General features: G+C 42.2%; 1 protein-coding gene across 1 annotated transcript; it reads left to right on the top strand.

Moving 5' to 3' along the window:
* Window positions 1–190: 190 nt before the first annotated feature.
* On the top strand, window positions 191–21576 carry kcnj9 (potassium inwardly rectifying channel subfamily J member 9). Its single transcript, XM_027025059.3, has 8 exons — window positions 191–695; window positions 2611–3082; window positions 4425–4638; window positions 6534–6735; window positions 17095–17287; window positions 18147–18344; window positions 18844–18974; window positions 20936–21576. The coding sequence occupies exons 2-8, from the start codon at window positions 2788–2790 to the stop codon at window positions 21215–21217; spliced, it is 1515 nt and encodes a 504-aa protein (XP_026880860.1). The 5' UTR covers window positions 191–695; window positions 2611–2787; the 3' UTR covers window positions 21218–21576.
* Window positions 21577–23074: the final 1498 nt, after the last annotated feature.

The following is a 23074-nucleotide window of genomic DNA, read 5'->3' as shown; positions in this document are numbered from 1 at the left end:
AAGGGATTATGAAATCCAGGACCGGATTTGGATTCGTGGTACAAATTTAAATAGGCTGCCACCGACCTACACTAATTAGGTCGCTTCGGTTTGCTGTCAGTACGCTAAAGGTAGAGTTAAATTTGTGAAATGTGAAATTTGTGACATGGACCCCCCCCCAGTACTCCCCTCCGCGGTTGCACAGACGAACCTCCGCCCCTTAAGACTTCTTCTGCCGCCAGCCGACACCTGCGCAGAGTCCGCGAGCCGGTGAATCACGCTCGAGCTCTTGCGGTCTCTCAGCCCGACGTTCGCTGTCAGTAACAGATCGCCTCCATTTTAAGCGGAGTATCTAAGACTACAGGGGAACAGATCTGTGCCTTTCAGCTGGATTCCGAAATTGCAGTGCGATTAATATTTTACAAGTTTTCCCTTCGCTTGTTCGCTGGTTGTGTGGTCTTGGAAAAGCCGACTCTTTTGTTTCCCGGAGGGTAGGATAGCCTACACAACTGATGCTGCGTCGTTTCGACCCGCTTGAAACCATCAGCAACATCTACGATATGATTCCGATCGAAGCTCGAAACATTCCCAATTGGGACTGACGAAACAGGAATTCTTTTTAAAAAACCAGCAGTTAAGATTACAAACAATATTCTAAGCGCTATTTAAAACTGCCATTTGCTGAAGTTTAAATATTGAGGGATGCCTGGTCTCGGGTAAGGAATTAGTTTTTTTGGCTCGATAGCTACATATTCTGAAAGAAAGTGGTGATTCCTTCTATTTATTTATTTATGAGTATCTTTTTTTTTTTAAATTAATTAATTAATTTCTTTATTTACTTATTATTCTTTTCTTTTTTTTACAAAATCGTTTGTATGAATAGATCCAAAGAAAGTATTTGATTGTAAGATATCGTATGTTACGAAACTGAGCAATGACAACTGGTAACCCTCTAGATCTATAGTGATCTAGCTCTATAGTGATCTAGATCTATTGTGTTGACTGTGCGTGTGTTTTTCAGGTTACTAGTTTTCTACCCACTTCGTTGTAGCATTAAATTCTGTGCTCGTATTTTAATAACGGGCTCTTGATGCTTCGTTTCAGAATTTACTTTCATCACTCTTGTATAAGTAATCTTAACAAATGATTGCACAAAGATAGAAAACAAATTTACTGAATGTCTGTCTCTGTCTCTGTATGTCTGCCTGTCTCTCTCTCTCACACACACACACACACCACCCTGTATGCCACTGGTGTTTATAATAGGAGACAGTTATGTGGAAAGTCAGTATTATTTGAATGATTATGTGAATCTGACATTACCTCATCACTGGATCAATTTTAGCACCTTTGACCCTCTGTCTTTCTCTCAGAACACTGCACACCACCACCTACTTATATGTATACAGACACACTAAAAATGTCACCAGAATTGTCTATTCCTGATACTTCATTAGGAGCAGGTCTAATTACCCCTGTTTTAACATATTCCATATTCAGGGTATCTCATTTTAATGGTTTGGTGTGGGTGTGTGTGTGCCTGCATGCGTGCACACGCACATATGTTCATCAGTTAATAACCTAAAATTAGAACATCAGAAGAGCCAGAGGGGAGTGTGCGCCCTTAGCGCCATGTCTGCTGCCTCTGCCTGCTGTTACTCAACACTGCTACTGTATTTCAAACACACCCCATGAACTGAACACATCTGTACACACGCTCTCTCAGACAAGATACATGGGTCTAAACATGGAGCATACAAAAGGATCAGGGCTGTCATTGATGCACGAGTAGATGCAGTTACTCCAGCTCAACCCTCAGAGCTAAATATAGAACCAGGCTGGACTTCACATTGCGTTCATACATGCAAAAACGTGCGTACAAACACAGACACACACACACACACACAGATGGGATATTCTTGGTTCCACAACATTATAACCACACATGTTGAGTAAAATACAAAGATAGAATGGTAGTATTTTGTGTTGTGGTTTATAGAATAATCAATAGTCTTGTAATAGTCTCAGAGAGGAGCTAGTGTGTGGGAGCGTCTGAAAGGAGACGAGAAGAGACACAACCTCTGTCTGCCCTTTCCTGTTATGATAATGATTTAATGTCTCACTCCCTGAAAGGTGGACAGAGAGATGAACACAGATGTGCTCGTGTGTGTGTGTGAGTGACAGAGATGGATGAATTGTGTGTATGTTTGAAAAAGAGCGGCAGGGAGAGTGTGTATGTACATTTTATTTGCATAAACCTAAACTGTTCGTGCACTGTAGGCTTCATGTGTAGCATGTTGTACTGAGAAACTATATCAACTATAAGCACTTCAGTGTCTTATCAATAATTTGTAGTTTGATCAAATTAATCGGGACTAAATATGGTTCTGTCAGTCAAGGTCACTTGTAGTGCTTGCTGCTTGCTATTGTATAAGGCAATGTGTGGAGAACTGCCTGTTCTCTTTTGATCCAGATGACGCCATGATTCATTTTGGAGACCTGTTATGAGGATCTATTCTAAAGCCTTAAGAATAAGCGGTTAGAGGAGATATCATGGTTCAGTGCATTGTAGACACTCTGTATCTGACTAATCAGAGCTTTCTCGTGTTTTCCCCTCTTGTTTTTGTGCAGGAAGCGAAATTGGCACAAATGAGATTCTGCAACTGAGAATAACACACCAAGAGAGATCATTAACACATTGGGACCACACTGACACACAGCCATCTTCCCACACAAACACCCAGCCACACACGCACACATACAGACCCTCGAACACGCGCAAAAACACACCCACTCACACTTACACAGATGGCACTAGAAAACTCCGCCTTCTCGTCCCGCCCAGAGTCTCTTTCTCTGCCAGTCCCAGACAAAGGGGAGGAGCCTGTAGAAGAGTCCAAGGAAGATGTCCCGCCCACTGGTGTATTTAACGTATCGGAGGAACTGGGGCATGTGGTAACCACAGAGATGTCCACGCCCCCACAGCCACCCTCCAATAACAGCTTGTCATTCCAGGCCAAGATGGCTGCACGGGAAGCACAAGCCAATCAACACCGAAAGAAAATACAGGGGGCAGGGCAGGAGAGGGGAAAGTTTGGCTGGGGTAAGAGATTTCAGACCCTGGCCTTTTGAATTTCAAAAAATGGATGCCGATGAAAGTTAAATCTGAGTGCCTGCATGTTGTTAGAAAGCGAGAGGTGTACCGGCTCTGGATCCCCCTCCCCCTGCATTTACATATGCTGCAGGATTCAAACTTTGGGGTCTGCTAAGTCACTTTTTTGACATTTGTGTGTGTGTGTGTGTGTGTGTGTGTGTGTGTGTGTGTGTGTGTGCACGCATATGCAAGCTTTTGTTTGTCAGTGGGAACATATGCAAAGATCTGTCAGTGTGATGTAATTCTGGTTTACGTGTTTCTCTATCTACATTCCTTCCCATTCTGTCGTTATTGGTAACAGTGACACTATTCTGCTGTCAGGCTCTAGCTACAGCGTGTCCCATTTCTTTTTTTCACCTCTACCTCTCTAACTCTCTCTCATTCTGTCTGTCAATTAGTTCAGTTCAGTTTGTGGTGCCTTATTAGCGTGACTATATTTAGTGAGAGTACTGCCAAAGCACTGTTAAAAAACTGGAATTTGTGTATTAGGTAATTTCTGATATTTTGTTTTTTTAGTCTGAATTTTTCTGGGATTGAGATGGACTGTGAATAAGAATAGTGATTTTGGAATAACAACTGGGAAAAAATATAAAACTACAAATAGGTGTAACAGAAGGAGTCACTGGACCTGCATCAGCACAGTTGGGCTTTGTACGTGGGTGGATGCTGTTAGTTTCCTACCGGTGCTGTTTGTGCATCTGTGGGTGTGGCCCGTGTGTGTGTGTGTGTGTGTGTGTGTGTGTGTGTGTGTGTGTGTGTGTGTGTGTGTGTGTGTGTGTGTGTGTGATGGCATGGGTCATTCACTAACCTATATTTGTTAAACACACTAATTTACTGTCTGTCTATATTGTGGATAATGAATTGGGCATGCTTACTCTTAAATTCATTCATTCATTCATTCATTCATCCTTTTATTCATTCTTTGATTTATTCATTAGTCAAAAAGTACACTTTTCTCAGCTGTCGTATTGATGGCATAGTAGTCTCTTCTGTTGGCAGCGAGGATCTCTCTTTTTCTTACATCACTATGTTTGAGATCAGATTGTGCTCACTTTATGTTCGCTTTATCAACACAGTTCTATGTTTTATTTCAGCCACCATGGACAGCACCGCATTACTTTTACACTTGTGATTGTGTGTTCCAGGAGGAGACGTAGACATGTTTTTGAAATGTTACAATTTGATTGACGCTCTTCTCCTCGGTCTCTCTGTATTCCCTTTCTCCCTTTGTCTCCACCTTCTGCTCTCCCTCCCTCTGTCTCTCTGTCTCTGTCTCTCTGTCTCTCCGAAGCGCGCAGTAAGCGCAAGCGTCAGCGCTACGTGGAAAAGGATGGCCGCTGTAATGTGCAGCATGGTAACATGCGGGAGACTTACCGCTACCTGACGGACATCTTCACCACACTGGTCGACCTGAACTGGCGCTGCTCTCTCTTCGTCTTTGTCATGGCATACGCTGTCACCTGGCTTTTCTTCGGGGCAATCTGGTACCTCATCGCATACTGCAGGTGCATAAACCAAATACACACACACATGTCTTTATTTAAATTTACAGAAAAAATGGTCATGGCTTGTCAATTGTGTACGTTAGCAAGATTTCGTTTTACTTATGGTTGTAAGGTGCAGCTGAATCAGCAATGGAGTCGTCATATACACATGCTACCAGTCACAGCAAATAAAGAAAATAAATGATGAATACACACACGCACACGCCCCTTGACTAATTCAGCGATGGCGCGGACATACACACACACTAGATAAAGGAAACACATGCACAAAATATGGAAACATGCATAGCTAGCAGTGAGTTGCCATAATTGCAAGAAAACATGCACAAACACACATGCATATGCACATGCATAAAATGCACAGAAACACCAGACATGCACCCAAGAGTGGGTGCGTAGAACACGAATACAACACACTCCAGTTCTCTTCTCTCTGACTTTTTCTGTCTCTTCTCTGCCTCTCTCTCTGTGGCTGTTTCTCTGTCAATTAAGTTCGATTCCGTTCAGAAAGCTTTACTGGCATGCAGATATATAATAAATAAATAAATAAATATATATATATATATAATCTCGCCCAGCTAAATTGCTGCTTTCTTTCTTTTCTCCCAATAGGATGGGCAGTTTATCAGTAATAGACAGACACTTAAAGATGGAGTGTGTCATCTACATTTTCTAAAGCAAATTTATGTTTCACTTTCATTGAGAGTGCAGCTCTACAGTGTATCTACAGTGTCATTGTTACACTGCTAGCAGAGTCTCTGCTCTCTGGGCAGCCATCATTTATTATATCACCTGGTCTGGATGGCCAGGCTGTGTTTAATGAGTCTGTATTTTGTCAACGTGGTTCTGTGTTTGATCAGTCACTGAACAGGTAGTCTGCTACAGCGCACTGTCATTTTAGGGCCAGATAGCACTGAATTTTGGTTCGTGCTTGTGTGTTACAATGGGTGATGTAGTTTTGTTTCTGAAGTGTTGCATTGAGACCAAACCAAATTATATTTCAAACTGGTCCTGGTGTGTAAGTGTTAGTTTGTTAAACTCAGGGTCAGGACCAGCTGTGTGACTCTTTGCTGCCCAGCGCTTGGTATTGCAGGGCTTTATAGTGGTAGGAGTGGGGTCACTGTTTTTTAATTGTAGCCAGTATTTAATAATCCTTTTTTGAATTTACATTAATAGTGGAAATTTGCCTAATTTAGCTCTACATGCATCATTTGTTGTTTTCCTGTGTACTTTCCGGATATTCCTTACAGAATTCAGAGTGCATAATTTCAGCTGGGTGTACGTTCCCAAATTTTGATTTGAGTGGCCCCCACACTTCAGAATTATACAGCAGAACTGGTTCTACGATAGACCTGAATATTCTGAGCCACTGTCACTCTCTCTGTCTCTGACTCACTCTCTCTCTCTGTCTCTCTGTGTGTCACTGTCTCCTCTCGCGCTCTCTCTCTCTCTCTCTCTCTCTCTCTCTCTCTCTGTCTCTGTCTCTCTGTGTGTCACTGTCTCCTCTCTCTCTCTCGCTCTCTCGCTCTCTCGCTCTCTCTCTCTCTCTCTCTCTCTCTCTCTCTCTCTCTCTCTCTGTCTCGCGCTCTCTCTCTCTCTTTGCCTCTATATCTGACTTTTAGATACACACCATAGCTTGCCAGTATTACAGGAAATAAAATAATTGTATTTCCTGAAATATAATCAATTAATGCTGGTATAATTATTTTTTGACAAAACATATAACAAATTAGGTGAGAGGATCAGATTCCTGTCATCAGAATTAGTGTTCCATCAACTGAATTAAAATGTGCGCTGGCAAGTTATACAATGATAAAAAAGTGAACCAACAGCAATGAAAGATTGAATCAGTGCCCTTCCCCTCTCTGTGTCTCTGGCTGTCTCTCTCTATTCAGGGGTGATCTTGATCACCTAGAAGACGAGACATGGACTCCATGTGTGAACAACGTTAATGGCTTCATCTCGGCATTCCTCTTCTCCATCGAGACGGAGACCACCATTGGCTATGGTCACCGAGTCATCACTGACCAGTGTCCTGTTGGGACCATGCTCTTGCTACTGCAAGCCATTCTCGGCTCCATGGTCAACGCTTTCATGGTAGGCTCATGCATGCATGCATGCATGGACACACACACACACACACACACACACACACCCACACCCACACACACACACACAGAATCAGGATCACTACTTAAGTTATACGTCAAGTCCTCTTGCAGGGCTGGAGTTAGACCTGTGCTCTAATGAAAAATTGGAAATGTCTCTCATAATAATACGTTTCAGCTGTTGGATGTAGTGCAGCCTAATAAATATTGACTAGCAAAATCATGTTAGTGTAGTTGCATAGTATTCATGGTGAAAGTCATTAATAATACTTTTAACACTTAGAACTTGGACTTCACAACCTAGCTTTGTATCAAATGCACCTCCCCCTCTCTCTATCGCTCTCTTGCTCTCATCCTTCCAGTCTGATTTTCCCTCTTGTTGTCTAAATGTGAGGCAGCCATAGCAGCTGTAAAGTTTTTAAGATTTAATTTGTTAAATGTGGTCTGGGTGAGAAAAGCCAGAATCTATTCTATAACACTCAGTTTCCATTCCTCTATATAACCTCATATGTGTGTGTGTATATGTGTGTGTGTATATGTGTGTGTGTATATGTGTGTGTGTGTATGTATGTGTGTGTGTGTGTGTGTGTGTGTGTGCATGTGAGAGCGTTTTTTCAGACAGAGCCAAATGAGTCATGCATTTTAAACAGGATGTTCCTCCTCTTTTTGTTTTCATCACACATTTCTTTCTCGTTCTCCCCTTTCCCATTATTCTTTTTCTCCTTCTCTCTCTCCATGCTGTTCTCTCTGTACGCAGAAGCTAATTTACTTTGTTAATTCATCACTCAAACTGTTTGATTTTATGTTTTAGCATTGGAAGGTTGTGGTTAGAATGAGGTTCTAATGTGCATGTGTGGGGGTGTGTGTCTGTGTGTGTGTGTGACGATGAGTTAATTTGCTTAGTTATTAGTGTCCTGGTTTAATATCTCTTCCTAAGGCTGTGTTTCACCTGAATATTTAGGGACACGTGCACAGACATGCAGGCACCCATGTGTACACATACACATTTATACATTTCCAGTTTCAGTGAGGGCCTAAATGACTGTTTCAACTTTGAAGATTAAAATGAAGACCACTATGCTCTAGTCTACTTGATTTTTTTCTTATTATGTGAAAAAAAGGCTTAAGGCTCTAGGCACTGAATCATGCCTTTTACTCTTTCTATAAGCCTTAAATAATTACATCTGTAGAATAGAATGCTTCAAGAGAACGAAAACGACCTGAATTTAGCTGTTTTAATATTGCCCGGATCCAATTAGCAACTTTTAAATTGCTTTCAGGGGGGAAAAACTAGCAAAATGGCACAATTCCAGTACTGGCACAATTCCATTGTTATTGTAGCGTCAGTGCTGAAGAAGAACGGCTAATTTCTATTTCTGCTGAAAGGAAAACTCTTTTATTCAAAAGGGTCTTTTATTCAAAGGCTTAGTCTTTAGAAAGGCTCACACAAAAACAAGCAAAAATGGGAACTGAACTTATTAGGGGAAAACGGGGGGTAGATAAGCAAAATACATGCGCACACACAAGTAGAGTAACACACTTCTAAAACGCAAGTTAAACTAAATGAAGAGGAAATAATGAAACACAAACTCATTCACACCCCAGACACAACCTCACCTGAACGCTCTGCCACGACGTGCGGACCCTCCCACGGTGATTGGAGCTTGGAGCAGTGTCCCTTCCTATAGCGTGGGTTGTACTGCCACGGTCAGCAAGAATGGCTGTCCCTGGCAGCATGTGTCGTAGGCAGTGATTAAAAACAATTCGGGGGGAAAGGATGGTTTCACTTGAAGGAGTGGGTTGGGGTGGGGATTAAATAATATAGCTCATACCTGTCTGAATCTGAATTACGGTGGCTGTATAGTTTGCTCAAGTGCCGACTGTAGTAGGCTGCATCCTTATCCACCTCGTACTGCACCTGTGAAAGAATTGCGCAAACGCCCTCGTCACTGTTGCCCGTGTCTACGATGAACTCGCCACCTGTCCTGGCAGACACCACCACTGGAGAGCAGTGAATGAACACAGAGTCTTGATAGCCTTGAACACCTGCTCCAATATGATGAGCTCATCGTCAGAGCTTGGCCCATGAACCAGTATATCATCTAGACTGATGACGCACCAATCCTCTGGGACGCCGGCGAGCACTCCAGTCAAGTGCTCGATTGTGCCCGGTGCATTATAATGTGTGACGGCCATCACTGTCAGTTGCCACAATCTGGTGCTTAGTGTGAACACGGTCTTCTCTTTGGCATCTGGAGTGAGAGCCACTTACCAATACCCTCTCTGCAAATACAGCGAGCTGAATCATGCAGAGCCAGTGAGCTGATCTTAAGGCATCGTCCATGCATGAGAGTGGGCATGTCTGGCTTTGCGAAAGTGTTGAGTTGCTGATGGTCCATGCAGAAGCACCAGCTGTTATGCTTTTTCTTCTCCAGGACCACCGGTGCTGCTCAGGGGATGCGTAATGGCAGCCGTGAGACACTGAGCCATCACTCTAAATTTCTGCTCAGCAACCTCTTTTGTTAGCCATAGAAGCCAGTGGGGAATTGGTGCAGCATCACTAGTGTTAATAGTATGTTGTTCTGAATCGGTCTGTGTCCTAGTGTTTCTCCGTGGTTGGGAAAATGTTGCTATAATGGTACTGAAGTTCCCACAGCCGCTGTTTCTGCTCCCATTCCACTGCCACAGTTCACGCACTGCTTCCAGTGTTGTGCAGATCTTCTCTGTATTTGACGCCATATGGTTCCCAGGTGCCTGTGCTTTCTATGTTTTCATCATTGATGCTGACTAGGGTGCTGCTCATGTGCAGATCATTGGAGATCTGCCACCCAGTACTCGCGTGTTCAACTCCTCCGGCACTGGTGGCTTCACCCACGAAAGAAATGTGGTGCCTCCAACCTGCAGGCACGCCCCTCCCCTGGAGTTCGACCAACCAAATCTGTTTCTGCATCTTCAGCTTCTCCAGAGCTGGCAGATTCTCCCATGGAAAACAAAGGCTACACAGCCAGGGAGCCCCGACTCTGTTCTGCCTCTACCCACTCCAGACAACTTCACTTGCCTCCTCTTTAAATCCAGCAGTTCCTTCTTGAATTCAACAATTGCCCTGGCTGCTGTGAGGAAATCCAAGCTGAGTATGCATGTATCCTGGATATGCGCGAATCAGAACTCGTGCACTCGGCTCAGACCTCCTACCACAATTTGGCACCGCTTCATCCCGCTCATGCTGACTCGGCTGCCGCCGATGGATTTGAGTTGGAGAGTCGTCGCGTCCCATCTCTGAGGTATGCCGTCCTTGCAATGAGGGAACACTCCTGGTTGTAGCAGTGACACAGATGTGCCTGTGTTAGTGAGGGTGGTGAGCTGTTTCCCATCCAGGTTGCACATCACTATAAGTTTGTGGCATCTGCAGATATTCCTGGTTGTAGTGTCTGCTGAGAGTTGTCTTTTCCTGAGGATGCCTGGCCAGTTTCCTGACAGTTCAGGTTCATGGCTTTGGCTGGTATGTTGTCTTCTCATCCTGCTCCCCCAGCACTAGACTATCCTCCACCACTTGCTCCAGAGCCACTCAGCATGTTGACTCTTCATCAATCTTCCTCACTGTGTAGAACTTTGCTGCTCGCTGTGGTACCTTTTGTGCTGAGATTGTTCTGCCCTCTCTCCCTTGGTAGTGGCTACTTGGAAGCTGGTTAGTGTGGTTTGTTGCATGTGCTGCTTCTGCTCTTCTGGCAGCAATGTCTTCAGGAAGTGTTCCAATGCTAACTTTATAATTTCTCCTGTGCAATCTTCCAAATGCCGGGTATGCCTGCTGCTGTTCTCAGCAATTCCACCAACACACTTAATTGCACTCCCCACCATATAGCCTCTGTCTCTCTGAGAGCACCCAATACCATTGCTGGTACTTGCGCAAAACGTTTGCTAGAGGGCTGTGGTCAACACAATTAGGGCATCATGTTTCTGCAGCAGCAGATCCACAAGCACCTGTAGTGCTTTCCTTTTCTGTGCCAAATATAGCTGCATCACGGTGATGGCTGTCAATCGGTCATGTCGTCGGGCGACCACTTGCAGCTGTGTGGAGTACGGTTCCCAGTTGCCATATTTGTTGTAGCGTGGTAAGTGGAATCACACAAGCTCTCTCTTGTTGGGCACCCCCGCCTTCATCCTCAGACAGCTACCTCATTCTTAGCTGGCTGGATCCACCTGAAAGAGTCAAGCTCATCGTTTGGTACCCCCTTCCTCTGGGCTATATCTTCCTCGCCATCCATCTTCAGGTTTACTGATACACCACTTAATCTCTTCAACCCCAGGACATCCAGGACCAATGTAACGCAGGTACAGAAAGACCACAGTATGCCATTTCTCCAAAGGAAAGCATTTTTTCAAAGGCTCTAGACTTTAGAAAGATTCGCTCACAAAACAAGCAGAAATAGGAACTGAACTTAGTAGTGAAAACAGGGGGAGATAAACAAAATACACACACGCATGAGTAGGATAGTGCAAATCTAAAACACTAGTAAAAAAGAATAACCAATTAAACAAGACATTCACCCAATCCAGCTAACGTCAGTGACAACAAAAATATGTTAAACATTAAATCTTGCTAAATAAAGTCCGCAGAGAGGCACCTGATGTTGGGGGAGTAACATGCTTGTAACCTAAGCATTTGTACTGTCTCCCTGCTGTTGGAGATTCAGAGTCAGACTGATCTTCAGATTCTCTCTGTTTGTTTACTTGCTTGAAGCATCCTTAGATCAGAGGTTTAGGAGATATACAGGAGAGGGCTAGACTTAAGTAGAGAGAGCAGAACAGAAGAGGAAGGTCAGGGTGGGGTTAGATACGGGAATAGGTGGTTGACGCCTTTGCATTCGCAAACGGGCCTCTGCTTGAACCTTAAGCATAAACCTGTCACAAAATTGGTATCATAAATAGGTCACACACAACATAAAGGTAGAGAGTCAGAAAAAAAACCAACAGTTTCCCCCTTTTGGTTCTCCTTAATGAAGAAACAAAGCAAGCTTAGTCAGCCTGATACAGGTTTATGCAAGGTGATAGCCGGTCATTCCTACCCCTCAGCACAAAGCTCCCTGGACAGAATTCTACCTGGCCATACATCCAGTCCATGTACCATGCTTGGGTAAGTTTCACAAGTCTAAGCTTGTTTTATTTTGAGTACAGACTCGAGACAAACAGAGCAGAATCATGGAAATGACAAATGCTCTTATTTCAACAACTTTTGTGCCAGGAAGATCCCATGCGTTCTTTTAGCCATTCCAGAGTCTGGTACAGTGAGGCAACCTTGTAATGAGAAGTCAAATCTTGACTAATGTCCTTAAGGTCATCATTGCCAGACAGCATTAGGGTACTCGGAGCCTATTACTGAACAGTGAATGAAACTGTGGATTTGACTCACTGCTTTACCCACTTCTGGGGTGTGATAACCACATTTTGCGTGTGTTCTAGGTTCTGTTTTCATACTTAGGTTTGTTTTGTTTTTTTCCAACACCTAATGCTCCTTTGTGTTTCATAAAGAATGGCAAGTTTGTCTGATCTTCCCGTGGAGAATCTGGTCCCTTTGCAAAACAGACTCTTAGTTTACTAGAGGCTGGCTTAGTCATTACTGTGTTGTCTGAGTTGGCGCAGGAGTGCCATGTACACACAGTGGCAGCATGTCTGGGCATTACTCACACAGTTCATAGACACATCATTATGTGGAGGCCAGTCATTAAGTGGCACTTTCTCCAGTGGTGTGTCAGTAGAGTCACAAGAGGTAACAGGGAGGCGCATACGGCACTGGTCCAGATGTTATACATGATTTGTCTTATTCTGGATGGTTATCGGCTTGCTTGGTTTGTTGATCTTGTAGCCTTGTCTCTCGTTAGTGCGCTGTGTCAGTATGTTTGGTTCTTCAGCTCATTACTGTGTTAAGGAGAGACAGAGAGAGAGTTTGGGGGAGAGAGAGAGAGGGAGAGGGACAGAAATAAGTATGTGCAGTGGACTGTTCACCGTTTGTTATTCTATCTGCAGTTATGAGAGATTTTCTTTCTTTTTCTTTTCCTATGTTTGTTCATTGCTAATTTTTCCATTTTCTCCCCTCAATCTGTCCCTCAGAAAGGGCTGGCATGGCTACACACAGTGTGTTGAAATCTACATCTGCATGGGTGGTACCATGGCCTAAAAACCACAGTTGTTCCCTGAGGCTCTGTGCTTCGTCCACCCCCTCCCAACTGTTCCTTATACTCAGACCCGTGGAGCAAGTACAATCTTACAGTGAGAGACGTGTGTCCAAGTTTTCTTTCCTTCAAACTTTGGAAGCAACTCAAGTTTGTGTAGCACTTTTCATACTTGGTGGCAATTTAAAGTGCTTCACCCAGACATAGAAAAAATTGATAGAATTAAAAAAAAAATCAATAATAAAGCTAACTGCATCCCAAAATCTATAACCTCAGGAAGGCTTTTGTGAAAAAATGACACATGGATACATGGATGAATAGAGTTGCCATTTCAGTCCATTTTACTCCTTGATTGTGGAGTTTATTGCACTTTTATGGCATGGTTTTCATGTTCCACTGGTCCTGAAGCTATGGCCTGCTGAGGCAGTGCAATTTCCAGTTCATCTCTGAAAGTCAACAAACCTCTTGTACTACCAGCCTGGAGAAGTATATGTCTTGGTCTGGTTCATTTTGTTCAGAAAGTTCCCACCGGGGAAGGATGTCTGGAGAATGCATTTTAGCACAGTGTATGGCAGTGCCTTTTGCCATTGGGTATGTCTCTATCCAGCAGCAAAATTTGTCACCAGCAACAAGAGTTTGGTAGCAAACTTGGAAATGGTGGAATGGGCCACAAACGGCCACCGTTTGCCCGGCAGGTGTCCAGTTTTCAGCCATGTGCTTTGTTTTCCAGCATGGGGAAACTGCAGTGTAGCTCATAAATCAAGGAAATGTCACGTTTGTTGAACTCTGTGTTAGTAAGAGACACAACATGTAGAGAACTTGAACGATGTGCCATTTTTGTTGCTGCATCAGCGAGCCTGTTGCCTTGCGCCTGATATGAATCACTGTTTGCATGTAGTTAGATTTTTTACTAAGGCTTATTCATTTGGTAGCTTATCAGAAGCACTTGCACCATCTTTCCTAACAGGGGGGTCTGAGGCTGTCCAGGAGCCTCTGTGACGCCATAGATGTCGAAGATCATGAGCAACTCCAAACTCGTACAGAGTCTGTATAAACGGTAACCCTTTGACCCTCAGTGACTTTGTATGCTTCTGTTAAAGCCACCAGTTCAGCCTTTTCATCTGAGAAAAGAGGGGGTGAGGCACTGCAGGCAAGTTTTTTCAACACAGTCATGATCATCTCATCAGAAGCATGAGTTGTGTCTTGAATTAAGGAAATACTGGCATTACCTGCTCCTTCAGCAAAACATGCTCATTAGAGGCTGCATAACTGCTTTTGATTAAAGTAGTGATTTGAGTTCCGATATCAACAAACAGTTAAACATCCTGGGTCCCTATTTGAACATCAACCAAAAGGTGGTTTTCTACACCTTTACTAATTTCCTGATATGAAGAAGAGCAGAAGCAAAAAACTAGTAAAACAGAGGTGGAGGGAGGGGTTTACTCCACTGTCAGACAACGCTCCTACACAGCCTCGACAATGGCAGATAACAGCCGCTGAGGGAGCTCCTTTTTGCATTTGCCCCCTTTTACAGCAGTCAGCTTTCTTTTTATGACTGTCTTTAGCCCAGTGGCCTAGTTTGTGACAGTGGTGGCACTCCAGAACTTATTTATCCTTGCTGGATGCCTCTTTTGATTATCTGACTGCTGCTTAGAGTCTGTCTTTGGAGCTGTTTCCTGCCTGCACGTGCCTAGCACAACAGCTGGGACTGGAGAAGAGTATCGCACCACCTAAACAGTCATGCACGTGCTTGAGATCTGATCATTTAGTTTTGCACCAGTTTGGGTTTGCTTTTAACAGGGCCTGATTCAATTCCAGTCTCAGTGAGTGCATCAGCTGCACAAAGTCAGGCCCATATTTATAATTCTTAGTGCTGGAGTGAAAGGTTTTCTCAAACCATTCACATAATCAGCTGCTTTATACAGCTAGTTATCTGCCTCCAGTCGGTAACTCCATTAAGTCTGTGGCTAATCCATTTATTAATAGATAAGTATGATCAATAGCTGTCCCATTATCACCCAAACCATCCATAACTTTATGCGCTGGTTGTTTGCCTTCAGACACATTAAGCTTTTGACTCTCTATGGCAATGGCATCCTTAGGGTGTAGAAAGTAAAGTTGTTGTTGTTTTCTTTTTCATGAGAGGAAAAAAAAAATCAAGGCTCATTTCTCTGGGATGATTGAAGTCTTTGGACAGATTTATCCAATGCATTTGCGTCTGTTGGAACTCGTCCCAGTTCCAGCTTGGTTTCCTTGATTTCATCTGATTTTATTTATATACTGCAGTGGCCACCAGATGTGACTGTTGCATTTGAGCTCCCATAATTCTAGGTTTTTCTTCATCACTATCCTGTGATTTTGCTGTCACATTCATCTTCCTCTGAGGAAGTGTGGTTATCAGGGTGTTCTGACTCAGCTGGCATAAATAACAGCTTGGTCGGGTAACAGTTTAACTGGATCTGAAGAATTCTCACCCTCTGTGTATTACAGCTGTACCAAAGGAGTGTCAACAGATTGAGGTCAGGGCTGTCGACTTTGCTTAGTTTTAAAAGCGATGTTTTTCTTGCGTACTGTCAGCAGGCTTAATGACCTATAGCACCTTTTCTGAGTAGCAATATTGTTGTTGTTTTTTTTTTAAACTAATTGATTAAGATGACAACAATTTTCTCATTTTTTGAGGATTTGAACTCCCAGTACTGTCGACCATGTAGACATTCTAACAGCAACAGCAGCAACAACAAACTTAAATGCAGCCCAGATTTATTTATAAAACAAAATCCATTATGAATAAAATTGAGAAAATAAACCACTAAGGAATAACAAAAATAATAAAAGAATTAGAATCTAAAATATAAAATACTATAAAAAAGCAAAGGTAAAATAAAAACTAAAACTAATTACTATCTAAAAGTAATTAAGTCTAAAAATAATAAAAGCATCAATAAATTAAATACCAGATCAAAGTACAACAAACATAACTGGTCACAAAATATAAAACTGGTCAATTCAAAATATAAAACTAAAGAAATGCCAAAGTAAAATGCTACGGTTTAAAATTGCCAACTGAAGATGCTTGCTGAATGTTTTGTGTGAGGGAGTGCCTCAGTTTAGGAGTGTGCACCCTAAATGCAGTCTTGCCTCTTCTTTCATGTTTACCTCTTGGAAAAGAGAATAAACCTGTATTAGATGATCTTAGACATCGATGAGTATCTTATTAAGTTAGGCGATATGAACTGTAAGAAGGCCTAAGGCTGTTAATTGCCTTAGAAACAAATTATAACACTTTAAGATGAATTCTGTATTGAACAGGAAGCCAGTGAAGTTCTGCTAATACTGGGGTAATATGCTTATTCTACCGAGGTTGGAAGAACTCTTGCTGCTGTGTTCTGCACAAGATATAGTTTGTCTCTTCTCTTTTTAGGTTATCCAGTGAACATTGCATTACATTAATCCAAGAGGGAAAAAAAAACAAAAGCATGTCAACCTCTTAGCATCAAGATGAGGCATAACTTTGGCAATATTTCTGAGGTCAAAAAAATTTGTTATACTGTTAATGTGAACAGAATCAATCTTTATTGCATGCCCTAAAGGAGTCCCAAAGGAGTCAGTGTTCTGCCTGTGGGACAACCACTAGATGTGAAGTGCTTAAGGGAGGGTGGGGAGTGACGATGGAGTGGGTGGATGAGGGCTCCTCTCTAGAGGCCTCAGCCCAGGGAGTGTCACCTCTGGCTCGCCTCTGACCTTGCCGTGTTCTGCCTCAGAGACATCGTACCATGGAATAGAATGTGGATTACAGAGGCCTAAACATAAACCTTAAGCATATATACAAAGTAAGTGTTCTGGATAGGTCACACTTAACACAGGGAGTCGGAGATGAAGGCAAGAATGTAATATGTAGCATATGAGTTCCTTCAGTGCCCTCTCTGTCTCGTTTACATTTACCTGACACTTTTATCCAAAGCGACTTATAACTATTATTGAATACAACTTGAGCAATTAAGGGTTAAGGGCCTTGCTCAGGGGCCCAACAGTGGCACCTTGACAGTGGTGAGGCTTGAACTGGCAACCTTCCTATTAAAAGTCGAGTACCACTGTTGCTAGTTTTGGTTTTCTCCTTTTGTCTATCTGTCTTTTTCCTGTGCCTCTCTCCCATTCTTGCTCTCTGTCTCTCTCTCACCCAGGTTGGCTGCATGTTTGTAAAGATCTCTCAGCCGAACAAGCGGGCGGAGACACTAGTGTTCTCCCGGAATGCCGTCATCTCCCTGCGGGATGACAAGCTGTGTCTGATGTTCCGGGTCGGTGACCTGAGGTCCTCACACATCGTGGGCGCCAACATGAGGGCAAAGCTCATCAAGTCCAAACAGACCCAGGAAGGTGAGACCCCAAGCACAACTCTCAGAACACCACAGTACTAAATACTTCAGTGCAGCCTGAGAGCAGAGTCTGGGAAGAATTCAATGGTGCCACCTAGTGGTGGACTGTGTGTGACCTGGAAAATCCTGTGTCGTGATTATTCAGCAGAGGCAGTGGTTAAAAAGGAATGGCAGAGAAGAAGGTGTACTACTTCCCAATTTCCTGTTCAGATTATTTAAAATGGATCAAACTGAAGAATTGTTTATGCTGTAATGGTAGTGTCGTCTGTGTAACAGTTCCAGCCGTATGCCTTATGAGCAGGAGTCCTGCACTGTATTACTTTCACTTGGCTTAAACCCTTTATAGAGGAGTGTATTTCCTGGCAAGTTGTAACAGTCATCCTGCGATCACGTCTGGATTTGGTGCAGTGTCCCTGCAGGGATCGAAATTAAATCACAGAAAGCAAACCCTTTTCATAGACTGCATGACTGAAACATCAGTCCCTAGGCATCGCTGGCTTGTTTGCTTGGAGCCGAGATGACTCATGCCCTGTATTTTCCATCCACCTACTACTAGGGATTTCCTTAATTAAACAAATGAGGAATCTGTAAAACGCTGCCATGTCTATTAAAGAGCCAGCATGTCCACTAAGAACATGGTAAATGTGCCAAGGCCATCTTTTAGGTTATTTATCCGTTTTGTCTGTTGAAATTTAAAAAAAAATTACCTGCCAGTTTAGGCAACTAACTAATAATGAATTTATTTAAGATATCCAAAATGAGATCAAAAAGACCAATATTTAATTTTAAATGAATGAAAAAATATCACATACCAACAGGAAATCCTCTTCTTCCCTCCTGTGTGCCATCTTCCTCCCCAGGTGAGTTTATTCCTCTGGATCAGACAGATATCAGTGTAGGCTTTGAGACGGGTGACGATCGACTGTTTCTGGTGTCACCGCTGGTCATCTCTCATGAGATCGACTCACGCTCAGCCTTCTGGGATATGTCCCAGGCGCAGCTGGAGAAAGAGGACTTTGAGATTGTCGTTATCCTGGAGGGCATGGTGGAGGCTACAGGTGAGACAAACAGATGCACATGCAACACATTCTCTCTCTCTCTCTCTCTCTCTCTCTCTCTCTCTCTCTCTCTCTCTCTCTCACTCTCACTCTCACTCACACACACACACTAACATTCACACGCAAATGTCAAGCTACCTTTCTCGCATGTGTAGACAACTATCAAAATCAGTTATGCTTAGATTAGATTATAGTTTCAAAAGGAATACCAAACTCTTCAAATCCACAGTATTAAAACATATAAAACACTAACCTGTGGAGTCCTGTGAGCAGTTTTTGATTTGGATTAGACATGTTTATTACTCTTTACCTCTGTCTAGGGTGTAATTGCAATGTACTGTAGTTAAAGATGTAGAGGTAGTAAAAATTACAGAGTCGTACGCAAAGTTTCTATCCATTTATGTTCGACAGGTATGACGTGTAGGTGCATGTTTGGCCGGCGTGACGTGTGTAGGTGCATGTTTGGCCGGCGTGACGTGTGTATGCGTATGTTTTGCAGGCATGACTTGTCAGGCCCGGAGCTCCTACTTGGCAGAAGAGGTGTTGTGGGGTCACAGGTTCAGCCCAATGATGTCTCTTGCTGAGGGATTCTTTGATGTGGACTATGGAGCCTTCCATCACACCTTTGAGGTACAAAGTCAACACAGTGTCCTCCATGGCTTATTTCCTTTACGGGCTGGTGTGTATGTAGGTGTGTATGTAGTAAGATGTGCTTACAATATAGACTGGTTTGTGTACACATATGTGTGTACCTGGTGTGATCCTATACCACATATTGGAATTTGGTTGATATCAACAAAAAAATGTTGGAGTGGATATTGGTGTAGAAACTTTTAAGGACACAGAACTGATGGTCACAGATCCAGCCTGGAAATAGCACAGCAATGCTTTTGCATCAACACACCAATTATGGTAACAGCCTGGTTAGTTGGAGCGGGTCACATGTTAACAGCCGGGCTAGTTTAAGCACAGTATATGCCCTGTATAATTTAACAGCGACAATTTCATGATTAATGATTAATTTCATGATTAATGATTAATTTAATGATTTAAAAACTGTTATGTTCAAATGAAAATATCCATACACACAAGCTGATTGCTTTGCTGTAATTTTGATAACCTAGTGTGAGACAACAGGTTATTTGCCTTCAAGTGAGAGCATTCACTGTTCACTGCCATGGATCTGCAACCACCAGTCATTTGTTTATTAATTTGTTCTTTATATATATATATTAAAAAAAAGCCAAAAAAATGATGCTGTTTACAGTTTGGCTGTGAAATAAAGGAAGTTCAGGGTCAGGGAAAGTAGAAATATCCGTGGAAACCTGATAGGAAGATAGCTGGATAGAAGAAAGTGCTTGACTTGTCCGATTTCTCTATCTTTCTCTAAATGAAGGAAGTTAAGTACTCTGGCTTTTTCAAACCACATGGAAAAACTGCTGTTGGCTGTTAGCCTGCTGAGTTTTAAGGTGGACTGGAAATTTTGAATAAGAAACTGGAGAATCCAATAACTTCAGTTAAATCTATACATAGATTTTTCTTTTCTAGAAAGAATGACCATCTTGTAATCATTATTAGATTACATTTTGGTTACTGGTTTTAAGCAGAGATCCAGTAAAGAGAGATTATTAGTACAGAAACTCTCTCTGTCTGCTTACTTAGCATTTGGTGTCTGTCTGGTGTGTAGTAGGTAGGTCAGTTTTAAGTTGACATGAAATAACTGTTACATTCAATAATAAGAATAAGACATATATATAATATTATACAGCTATTGACTATATATAAGAATATAGACTATATATACAACAACAGTGTAAATTTCAGGAGTGATTGAGGCAGCCATAATTAGCAGCGAGAGCAAGACAGAGTTGATGGTGTGAGCACACTGCAGCTGAGAACCAGGATATTGACCCTGGTAATATATCATCTCAAAGAGACACTGACTGTAAGGCAATAGAAGGAAAAAATGAAACACCATAGTCTTATAAACGAAGTTTTTTTTTTTGTTTGTTTGCTTTTTTTTTTATTTTATTAAAAAAAAATTTGTGTTTATCTGTCATATCCATGCATGTTGTATCTAAAAATAGCAAATATAATACATCCCACAGATGAAACGTCTCCCAACCACACCTGAACCACAGTTCCATTGTGTATCAATATTAGGCGACATTCAAATGCAAGATATCAGTAACGAGTTGTGGCGGGGGCTTATCGCATTATCTCTATTATGTAGTATGAGATGCACTTCCTGTATGGGCAAGTGTGTAATACCTTGTGTGCTACCTTTGTTAGTGGTGTTCGCCTGTAGATGAACTAATTTCTTGTTGCACTGTGCTGCCTTCGTGACGGCAGCGAGGGCGTTTTCTGCAGAAAATCCATATCTTTAGATGCTGTGGATACCGCTGTGAAATCAAAGACGCATTATTGGGAGCAACAAACAGTGATTACTCCCACTGCCATCACAGCCTGTTCTTGGTGGGCCATGTGTTAATGGCCATAGTGCCAAAAAATGCTATATGTCTGTCTGCAAATTGTGAATGGAACTACAGGACCAGTCTTCGCTGAAGCTTCCAACTATCTCTCTCTCCTAGGTGGACACGCCTTCCTGCTCTGCCCGAGAGCTTGCACTGGCTGCTGCTCGCCTGGACGCTCACCTCTATTGGTCGATCTCCAGTCGGCTGGATGAAGAAAAATGGGAGGCACCAAATCTGACCGAGCAATCACCAAAGCCCACGGATTTGGAATCTGTCAGTGGAAAAGAAGGAGGCGGGCCAGCATTTATTGCGGGTGGAGTTACAGATCCGCAGGACCAATCAGCAGTAGGGGAACAGAATGGCAGTGTTGCCACAGACCAATCAGAATCGGAGGCTTAAAAAAAAGAAACTGAGAATGGAAGTGTTTTAGGCATATACTACTACTACTACTACTACTACTACTACTACTACTACTACTACTACTACTACTACTACTGCTAATAACAATACACTTAGAATTGATTGTGAAACAATCCATGCCTCCTTCTTCAAGTTTTAATTGTTTAGTCGCTAATGTATAGCATAGAATACTTTTCCCCAACGGGGAAATCTTAGTCTCACATTGCTGTTTTAGTTTGTTGAAATTAATGTCATGTCAGAAACGACACTTTCTTCAAATTTTGCTGTTTGTGGTGTGTGTTTTTGTTTTTCTTCTTTTTTTTCCCCCAGAATTCAGTTTCCTGGTACAGTTGTTTACACAGGGTATTCATAAAATGTTCCATTTTGAATGCATAGCTGTCTAGATACTGAAGAGACACCTTTAAACACCTTGTTCTAACTGCATCATCATCGCCTGTAGTACTCTGGTGCAGGTCCTAAACCAGTGACATCAGGATTTATTTTGGGACAGAACTTTGTGTTTTTTTCTATATTCTCAGTACAGGGTCTCAAAATTTGTCAGGAAATTTATCAGATTCTAGTTTTTCAGATTTGTTTTAGTACAGGGTCTCATGCATCAGGAGATGAGTTGACCAGACATGTGTAACACCCTTGGTATCTCATGTTCAGTAGTATAAATTGTGCGCTATATGTTTCTGTTTGCAATAGCTGGCCTTACTAACATCTCTTGCCTAGAGCTAACTTTTTACATGTAAAAGTTCTTAAATACTACATATACACACGAGGGGTGATGTGGGACAAATTTTTAAGATATATATCAATTTTTTAAGTGCTGACATGAGGGTCACTTTTTGAGTTTCATGTCTTAAATGAATAGTTTGATTAAAACAGCTTTCAGTGTTAAACATTAATGAAAATTGGTATGCACCATTTGGTACAAGGCAAAAGACATTATGCTAATTGATGGCTACGAACAATCAATTTTATTATTTGCTGTATCAGCCATTTTGGTCATCCTGTTGCAACCACCTCCTGATTTATTTATTTATTTTAGTTTTTATTGTTTTTGTGCCAAGAGAGAAAGTGCTGCAATCATGGGTCTTAGAACTGCTGTGTGCCAATGAACCAAAGCGTGCCTAATGCACAGCTTGACTGTTGCAGTGGAGCTCTGTGGATGAGAAGTGTGAATGCTCTTTATGTGGAGTTCTGCTGTCATGTGGTGCTGTCTGCCTGCTCAGAATTTCTCGGACTAGACCCCATATATATATCAGAAGTGAGTGCGTCACTATAAAATATCCTAAACGTGACAAGCAAAAGAGTGCTATCGCAGTAAATTGAGATTTGGTTTATGAAAACTAACTAAAACAAAAAATTCTTATGACCAAAGGGGTTGGGGCTGTTTTGGCGCAACATTTGGAGTTTGTCTAAGGTGTCAGTAAGCCTGGTGAATTATACTGCACAAAATCATGAATAGACTTGAGAAGAGAGTCAAAGGCATTAACTACATGCATTCGAATGAATTCGTAATATGGGTGGTGTGTGTTTTTGGGATGCTTATTTATTTAAATTAGTTTGCATTCAGAAACTTGGGACTGAATTTTGATGTTTTAACAGTTTTGTTGATGCAGAGATTCATGGTAGGTCTGTAGGGGCTGAGTTACCTGTTTACACACTGTGTTTATATAGACTACATGCATCAGTTACTGTGTTACTATGGTGACATTACGTTCCAGTTTACATCACTTTTACGTTTACCATTTATAAATTTTCTAACTTGGAAGCCAGACCAATGTTAAAATTGGCTGGCTATATATTGCTACTGCCAACCTACTAGAATTTGCCTGGAAATATTGTTCG

The sequence above is a fragment of the Electrophorus electricus genome, chromosome 11, assembly GCF_041902795.1.
Source record: "Electrophorus electricus isolate QZ-2024a chromosome 11, ASM4190279v1, whole genome shotgun sequence".
In the NCBI taxonomy this organism is placed as follows: Eukaryota; Metazoa; Chordata; class Actinopteri; order Gymnotiformes; family Gymnotidae; genus Electrophorus; species Electrophorus electricus.
The sequence above is the reverse complement of the archived record's forward strand: the minus strand, read 5'-3'. Positions and strand labels throughout refer to the sequence as shown.